Here is an 8,468-nt window from a genome sequence, read left to right on the forward strand (position 1 = left end):
GCGGGCCCCCCGGCGCCCCCGCTCCCCTCCGGCGACGGAAAGTTGCCGCGAGTTGGGGACGCGGTGCGCGCGCTCCGTCCGTGCCGCGGTTTGATCCCCGAACGCCGCTGGAAATAGAGCGGGGGAAACCTGTTGTGGCGGCGGGCGGCTGGAAATACCGCGCAGCGCCGCGCGAGGAGCCCGGGAGCGCGACCCGGTCCTCACCCCACGGCCCCGCGCGCGGCTGCTGCCCGCGGGGAGCGGGATCGGTGCGGGGCCGTGGCGGGGGGAGAGCTGCCGTGACCCGCAGCGTCCTCCTCGTGTGACCCGCCGTTGCGCGGGGCGGTTGGGGGTTTTATTATGGTGACGGGGATGATGATGGTGACTGTTGTTATTGCTCAGAAATGGGGCTCGGGGAAAGCCCGTTCCGAGCTCCTCGTGGCGACAGGGAGGATGAGAGCCGGAGAGCAGCGTGGGGCGGCCGAGGAGGGGAACCGAGAGCGGAGCTGCAGAAGGGCCGCCCTCCTCCCGCTCCTCTCCCGCGGGGCTGTCCCAGAGCTCCGCCGAAAGCAGGCCACCAGGTCCCGAATTGGGAACGGGCCCGCTGGGCAGCGCTGTCACAGAAAGCTACGGGGCCTCTATATTGCTGTCACCTGCCCCTGCCTTATGTGCAAAGCCAGCAGCCCGAGCGGGGCTGGGAACGGGCGCAGCCGTCGGGAGGGCCGTGCCGGGGGGGCGGCTCTGTGCCGTCGCTGCCATCGGTGCCCTCGGTGCGCCCCGGCACTTTGCAGCGTTCGTTACCTGGCGGTGTTTGCTCGCAGCGCTGCGTGTCGGTGCTTTTCCCTCTCCTTCCGCGTCCCCCAGCACGGCACAGCTCCTTCCCCGCGCAGTCACTTCCTCGCTGTGATGGACGCTGCCGCTGCCCAATGGCGCCGCGCAGGGCCGGGAGGCAGCGGAGTTAACTCTGCCTGCACCTGACGGGGTGCTGGGCGCTAATTAATTGTCATCGCAGTCGCCGCGAGGATGGGGCACGGCGGCTCTCCATAGCTGGCGGCTCACCTTGGCGCGTTGCATGTCTGTACCTATGCTAGTGCGAGCTCACGCCCCGCTTCGGAGGTGTTTCTGAGCCGGGCAGCGGATCGTCAGCTTTTTGCTCGCTCCTCGTCCCGCTTTGTCGTGTCTCGTCCCATTCCCGTGCTCCCTCAGCAATCTGTTGCTGCTCGGAGTTGGGTTGGTGCCATGCGTGTGCCTTCTGAAAGGGAAAGCTCGGGGCAGCGCGATCCGCCCCGGTGTGCAGCGGCGTTGGGAAGTGATGAACGGGGTGGAACGCGCTGCGAGACCGGGTGGTGTGGCAGTGGGCAGTGTGGGGCTCTCGCTGCGCTTGGGCAGGAGGAGGGGACAGCTGGGAGCGCTGGCCCGGCAGCGCTGGGGTTTGTGGGCTGAGCTCTGGCCGTGCTGTAAACATCCAGCTGTGAAGTGCTCGAGCGGCGCGAGCGCTTTCAATTCTCAGGAAGTCTCCGGCTCAGCACCCTGTCGAGATGAGCCGGCAGTTTCCACTTCTGTCTGAGCTATTGTTTCAGGCTATCTTCAAACCCGAGCAGAGAGCTTTCCAAGCATGAAGCAAGTGCAAAGCCACGCAGCTCCGCAGCCATAAACACGAGGGCTGGGGGAGAGGCGGGAGCTGTCCCCCTGCTGCTGAGCTCCTCGGCAGTGGGATAGCGGGCACAGCAAATCCCGGCTCTGCAGCGCTGCAGGACCTGAATGCCACGCTGCTGTGCAGCAGGTGAAGGCGTCTGACCTGATGGCTGGCCACGGAATGGGGACACTGGGGATCCTGACCTGTCCTTGCATCGCTCTGTGTAAGGGCGAGCCGGTTGCTGCTCTCAGGCTCAGCTTGCCTGGGCTAGCGATGCTGAGATGTGACTCTAGTGTAGCTCTGCCACTGCCCCCTGTATGTGCACAGAGGAAGAAGTGCTGCATGCTGTGGTTGGTGAGCACCAGCGCCGTCTGCCGCGTACCTGTCCCCTTCGGCCACCTCCTCCCCGAGGTCCCGGTTGTGATGTGGTGCAGGGTGCCCTCCTGGTGCTCTGCTCGCTGACCGCAGGCTCTGCAGCATCTGACGAGGCTGTTTACCCAACCACCGAGGGCTGTCTGATCTCTGTCCAGGCTTCCCCAGAGAGCGCCTCAGAGAGCCGTGTCCTGGCGGCTCCCGCCTTCGCTCTGAAGGTTCGTGAAGCTCCTCTCTGCTGCTGGATGCTGGTTCCGATCCATAAGGGAAATGGAAAGCTGGCCAGCTGGGCGAGGGCTGCGCGGAGCTCCTCTAGAACAGTAAACAGTGACTCACTGCTCCTTGTGTCTTCTCTCTGTTCGTGTCAAATACATTGCCTCGCATATGCTCCTGCTGTCTGATTCACGCCGGGAGCGTGGCCCTCCCCTCTCTCCTTACAAATGAATGACAAGCGTCAGTCTGCCCTACAGGGTGCGAAGGCTGTCGGAGTGGGGAAAGGGTTTCCATGCAGTGGCTGAGGGACGGGGCTCTGTGGCACATTGGGGATCCGCGCAGTGCCACGGAGGCTAGGGCTGGAGCTGCCTTCACCTGCTGGGTCTGGAGGTGCCCTCAGTAAGCACATCTGGAGCTGAGGATAACTCGGGGATAAACCTGATGTTTGGGTGACGTGCTGGGGCAGCTGCCTAGGAATCCAGTCCCTGCGTTTGGGAATGAGAGGAGCGTTCCCCACATAACTCAGCGCTGCGCTGAGCTTCGGTGGCGGAGATCCCTGCTGCTGCTTGAGCGCTTTGCTGTTTTGCTGCCCTCTGGAAGTTGTTGCTGGCCCGGCTGAAGGTGAGGGCTGCGTGTTTTCAGTTTGCTGTGCTCGTCTCAGGATGGAAGCTAAACACCAGCGGGGCTGCCTGCCAGGCCCTCGTGTTCTGGCCAGGGTTTTCGTGCAGCGTAGAAAGAGTTTTAAAGCTGGAGTTGATCCGCAGTCATTGGGTGTCGGCGTTGACTTGATGGTAATCCCTCAGTGCGTAACGCGCTTTGAGAGCCCCGTAGCGTGGAAAGTCTGAAGTTGCATTCTGGCATGTTTTCTTTCGCCTTAGTTGCGAACCTCACATGGAGGGCTCTGCCTCGCCTCGGCTTTCTGCTGCTTTCCCCTTCAGAGCGCAGCGATCGCGGGGTGCTCCGGGCTGAGACTCTCTGCATCGAGACAGTGGGGAGCTGCGTTTTTGGGGGATGCTGCCAGTAACGCAGGAGTCTGAGAGAGGGCGAGGGCGTTGGCCAGGCTGCTGATGGATAACTTTATTGCAGAATTACAAGGGCTCTTTATGTAACCCACAGTCAAAACACTGGCTGCGGATCCAAGAGTGGAGCGAGCCGTGGAAGCCTTTGCACGTACCATTGGGGTATTACTACTCACCGCTTTATTTATGTAGCGTCCTAAGTGTGTCATGCTGCTTACAGGATAAAGATGTAATGCAGTCCTCGTTCCAAAAAGCTGAGCTCCTAATTTGAGACGTGATGCAGCAAATGCAATTAAGGAAAGAAGGGCAGCAGTAGGGTAAAGACTAAAGGGGTTGTAGTAATCAAATTGCAGGTGGGTCCCAGCAGACCCCAGAGCAGTGTGGTTGGGGGACACCACCCAGTGACCGTGGGGTGATTTGCTCTGTTATCCTGGGGCTTTTGCCTCATAACTCTGGGAATGCCTTGTCACTGGGAGCTGAGCAGTGCGAGTGGTACCAGTGGGCAGGGTTCGGTCAGTGCGGAGATGTGGTTCAGTGCCAGGGCCTGAGGGAGTGAGGTGGAGGGATGGGTGGGGGTTGGGGAAGGGTTGTGCCCCAGTGGGTGGTGGGCACAGCCCAAACTGCTGGAGCTCAGGGAGTGCTGGGACACCGCTCTCAGCCACAGGGGTTGGGTGTAGATCTGGTGGGATCAGAAGGACTAACGCAATGGAAATAGCATTACAAAAAGGTGGAAGGAAAATACAGCGCTCACCCGGATTGGAAGATTTTGGGCTTGCAGAGAAAGGCTCCCACCAAGGAGGGATCTCCAGGAAGAGATCCTTCCTCAGGGGCAGTCAGCCCTTAAATGAGGCCTAAGAGGGGTGGAGCCAGGCTCCACCCCTTCTGGTTGCACAGGTGAATTGTCTTCACCTGTGCTCCCAGGGCTGACTGGGTCTTTCCTCCAGGTGCTCAATCAGTGGTTCAGGCCATGACTCAGCAGTTCCCATACAGTTGGAGTTGGGTTTGGGAGGCCCTGTGTGGAGCCAGGGGTTGGACTCAGTGATCCCTGTGGGTCCCTACAACTTGGCATGTCCCCGGTTCCATGACTCGCCCAGGGTGATGTGGGTGCTGGGAGCGCACCTGCAGCTCCACCTGCCACAGGTGGCACGCAGTCCCATCCGTGTTTGAAGAGAGCCGTTCCCCGTGGTGCACAGCAGCCCTCCAGCCCCGGTGCCAGCAGCGGCTCCAGCATGGCACACGGCACAGTGCTGTGACACGAGGCGCAGGATGAGGCCTTGCTCCACGGTGCTGCTCTGGTGTCATGGGATGACAGGAGGCGGAGTGGCCGCCCCAGCCCGAGTCTCCCACCGAGTCTTCCACCGCTGCCCGCTTCTGATCCACGACACAATGCATCCCTCCATCGTTGCCACACGGCCCGATCAGTTTTTCCATTGGTGCTTTGAAGCCCCGCCGGGCGCGGATCAAAGGCCTTTCTGTGCGGCCGCACCACCACGGCCTGCCCGCTCCCTCGGCCTTCCCTTTTCCGGCCGTGCACCCCATCCTTGTAGGGCCGGGGGGTGGCGAGGGAGGGGGTGGGGGGGTTGCCGAGGGGAGGAAGAGTTCCTGATGCTGTGGGAATGCGAGCTGTGCTCTGTAAACAGCTGGTGACTCACTGCATAACTATGGCACCAAGTGCCTGCGCTGCGTGCAGGGAGGGGGCTGCCGGCCGCTTCCTTTACGCACTGGCAGTGCTCGGCTCCCCTCGGCCCGTCCGAGCTTTTCCTTCCTCCTCCGTGCCTGCATGGACGTAGGGGTGGGCGGCGGAGGGGAAGCGATGAGGAGGAGGAGGAGGACGGCCAGAGGGCAGCGCTGAGGTCTGAAGGCAGAGCCTGGCGCAGGTCAGCGGGTTGCCGGGCGATGGAGGGGTCTGTGGGGCCTGCGGGACTGGTGCCATAAGGGAGGGGCTGCTAGAGCCGTGCGTGGGGAGGAGAGCAGCGCGGGGCTCGGGGAAGCGCTGTGCGCTGGTTGCTCCGAGCTCCATTCATCACGGAGCAGGGCTGGGGCGCGCGGCTGTCCTTGGCCCTCCTCTGGTGGGTGCGCGGCTCTGGGCTGTCTCGGGCTGAAAAATGGAGGAGGAACCTAAATACACGCCCCGATAGATAGCCGGGGTGGTGTCCTGTAGCCCCGCAGCCCACCTTGGCACCCTGCTGCCTCCGCCCCCCGTTCACAGCTATGAATGAGTTTGTTTACTCTCCGCCGACTTGGTGATGTCTTTGCACAGACATGACCTGAAGTCATTATTGCTTTTGGGCTTCTCTGTTGCCATGACGACTGTCTCGGGGTTGGCTACTTTCCCAAGGTCACCATGGCAACTATCAGACGGGAATCATGCTTGGGATGCTTTGGCTGGATTTTTCATGAATGATTAGGATGTGTGACACGACGCAGACGTGAAAATGGGGAGGGTTCGGGCCCGGCCGGGTGGGGGAGAGAGAAGGAGAGGACTCCGGCAGACAGACGCGGTGCCGCCGGCTGCGCAGCCCTCGGAGCCGCGCGTCGGGGGGGGACCGGCGCGGCGTGGAGCCCTCCCCGGCGGGGAGCGACGGGCGGAGGCGGTGATGGTGGCACGGCTGCGCCCGCCTCTCCCGGGGTAGGTACCCGCTGCGCCGCGGTGCTGGCGCGCTGCAGGGTGATGGTTTTAGGGGGGACGTTGTTGAGCTGCCGCTGGGTGTTGTCCTCGGCTAAGGTGAGCGTGAAGGGCAGCGTCTTGGCGGAGGATGCTGTCGGTGGACGCGCGTCCGCCTCGCCAGACAGCATCAGGCCGCCGGGCTGTGAGCATCGTCAGGCAGCGGGAGAGCCGAGCTCCTGCCGTGCTTTGTCATCGGGGGGCTTTTGTTTGTGGTGTCTGGGTTTTCTGGGAGCGCTGGGTGGGGACGGTGCTGGGAGCAGGTGACAAACCAGGCGGCTTATTTCTGTCCTGCTGATTCAGTGTCAAGCTGGGTTAATCAGCATCGAAATGAGAATGGAGTTGTTGTCTTGTGGCTTTTCGGTGCCTTTTATGAGCAGAGGTAACTCTTCAATCAGTCCCTAATAGGGCGTCCAGAGTGTCCGGATGCCTCTGGAGGGAGGTGAGCGAGCGGGGCCTGGGCAGTGCATGGCTGCCAGCACGGCTGCGGCGTGACCACGTCCTTCCCTCCCTGCCCTGTCCTCGCTGCGCTTAAAAACGAAAGGCAAGGGCTTGAGCATTAAAAAGCAACATGACTATCAGTACAAATTTTTCCTTCTTACACCTGTGCAGAGGGGTCTGATCTCTGAATCCGCCCTTGTATGGTTTTATTTCCTTTGGTGGGGTTTTGGAGTTGGGGTTTTGGACTGCGTACTGGGTGTCTGTCCCGTTAACCTACCTTCACGTCTGAGATTTGTCTAACCCGAAAGTCTTGTTTTGTGTTTTCCAGTTGCAATTTCTGAGCAGTTTTGTCCAGAAGACTGTGCTCAGGTTATGACGACTAATCCCAAACCGAACAAGGCATTAAAGGTAGGGAAGAGGCCGCGCTGGGGGGGCTGGGTGGCGGGGGAGGCTGCGGCAGAGCCGTGCTCACGCGGTGACTGTCGTACATGGCACATCTCCTCTTTTCTTCTTCTGGGAGACTCCTACAAATGGGTGCTAATGTAATTTCCTTTTATCTGCAGAAAAGTTCTCTAGGGAGACAGGTAGAAGAACATTGGTTGTACTTAGAAGCCTGAGTTATCTGCAAGAGTGTAGGGCCGGATTGTCCCATCTGCTGCCTGGGAGACATCTGGCCATTGGTAGCGTCCCGAAAGCCGTGCTCCCAGGCCTGACAGTGCAGCACTTCTGTCCTCAGGGCTGAGATGCGCTGAGGAGAGGAAGCTCCCACCTGTTTTCTCACATATCCACAGGACAGTCAGTGCCTTGGGCATGCCTGCTGTATGGTGGACCATGCGTGCGTTGCTCATGCTCTGCTGTGGTTTTTCTTGTGTCCTGGCTCTTCGTTCCAGGTGTCTACAGTCTGTGAGGGGTCAAAATAATAGCGTCTTAAAGGCTCTAAAAACAGCTGTGGTAGCAGGCGTGCTTGAGAGAAAAGCACGAGCCCTTGGTATCTCTCTCATGTACCTTCAAAGTCAGGAAAACCAAATCAGACCAAGTGAAGCCGAGCGGGCTTGGTTTCGCTCAGCACTCAGATGAGCAGCCTTCAATGAAAAGCCGCGAAATGCGGAATGAAACCCCGCACACAAGTGGCTGTTCTGCTTGTGAGACTGCTGCCCTGGTGACCCAGCATAATGCTGATGAACGGTCTCCCTGATAGGGTTCAGTGTGAATTCCTGACAGAGGAACACGAAAGTCTTCCGTCTCCTTTTATTTCCTTAAAAATCTCACTGATCAGTTCAAAGTGGGGCGTAAGGCTCGCTGCTGTCCCCGACTTGAGAGGGTGACCCAAACCCAGACGGGAGCAGTGCTTGTACCTCTGCCATGTGTCACCGCGCCGGGGCAGTGACCGAGCGGAGCACAAGCTCTGGGAAGTGCTTCGGGGTGTTTCCATTTGGGCTGGTAGGGTGCTGAGGGGAAGCCTCTCTCTGCCGTCCCCATCAGCCTCTCCTGCAGGGCTGCCGCTACCCCTGTGCCGTTGGTGTTTGCAGGTAAAGGAGGAGTCGGGAGAGAATGCCCCAGTGCTGAGCGATGATGAACTCGTGTCAATGTCCGTACGGGAGCTGAACCAGCACCTGCGGGGTCTCACCAAAGAGGAGGTCATCCGTCTGAAGCAGCGGAGGCGCACGCTGAAAAACCGGGGCTACGCCGCCAGCTGCCGCATCAAGCGCGTGACTCAGAAAGAGGAGCTCGAGAGGCAGCGGGTTGAGCTGCAGCAAGAGGTGGAGAAGCTGGCCAGAGAAAACAGCAGCATGAAGCTAGAGCTGGACGCCTTGCGCTCCAAGTACGAAGCACTCCAGACCTTTGCTCGTACTGTGGCGCGAGGGCCTATTACCCCGACCAAAGTTGCCACCACCAGTGTCATCACCATCGTGAAATCAGCCGAAATCTCGTCCAGTTCCGTGCCGTTTTCAGCAGCGTCCTAGTGCCCTCGGTGGGGGAACTAGCAGCCTTTCAGAGGGGGTGGGAGGAGGCTCTTATGCATTGTTCCGGAGTCCTTGGTCACGTCAAGAATTGGCATCTTAAACAACTCTCTTCCAAAAGTGCAAAAAAAAAAAAAAAAAAAAAAAAAAAAAAAAAAAAAAAAAAAAAAAAAAAAAAAAAA

General features: G+C 59.8%; 2 protein-coding genes across 4 annotated transcripts in view; one reads left to right on the forward strand and one right to left on the reverse strand.

The window, feature by feature from the left end:
* The window catches only part of LOC110406141 (lysosomal alpha-glucosidase-like), a 15,138-nt gene extending 12,738 nt beyond the window's left edge, over positions 1-2,400 (reverse strand). The window contains exon 1 of one of the 2 annotated variants that reach the window (XR_002443292.1): positions 781-2,400. The gene's annotated coding sequence lies outside the window, so the exon portion shown is untranslated. The remainder of the gene's footprint in view (positions 1-780) is intronic. The other variant, XM_021412236.1, reaches the window with a different exon arrangement.
* MAFK (MAF bZIP transcription factor K) lies at positions 4,808-8,468 on the forward strand. 2 transcript variants are annotated; one of them, XM_021412240.1, is made up of 3 exons: positions 4,808-5,848; positions 6,654-6,733; positions 7,855-8,468. In XM_021412240.1, the coding sequence occupies exons 2-3, from the start codon at positions 6,698-6,700 to the stop codon at positions 8,287-8,289; spliced, it is 471 nt and encodes a 156-aa protein (XP_021267915.1). In that variant the 5' UTR covers positions 4,808-5,848; positions 6,654-6,697; the 3' UTR covers positions 8,290-8,468. The 2 variants fall into 2 exon arrangements, with proteins under 2 accessions (XP_021267915.1, XP_021267914.1); XM_021412239.1 differs by having other exon boundaries at positions 4,808-5,096.

This window comes from Numida meleagris, chromosome 13 (assembly GCF_002078875.1).
Source record: "Numida meleagris isolate 19003 breed g44 Domestic line chromosome 13, NumMel1.0, whole genome shotgun sequence".
NCBI classification, from domain to species: domain Eukaryota; kingdom Metazoa; phylum Chordata; class Aves; order Galliformes; family Numididae; genus Numida; species Numida meleagris.

What these genes read in the sequence shown, in the direction of transcription:
- MAFK (XM_021412240.1), top strand. Translation starts at nt 6,698, where the DNA reads ATGACGACTAATCCCAAACCGAACAAGGCATTAAAG. An exon ending in AACCGAACAAGGCATTAAAG is followed by an intron (nt 6,734 to 7,854) that starts GTAGGGAAGAGG and finishes TGGTGTTTGCAG; the next exon opens with GTAAAGGAGGAGTCGGGAGA.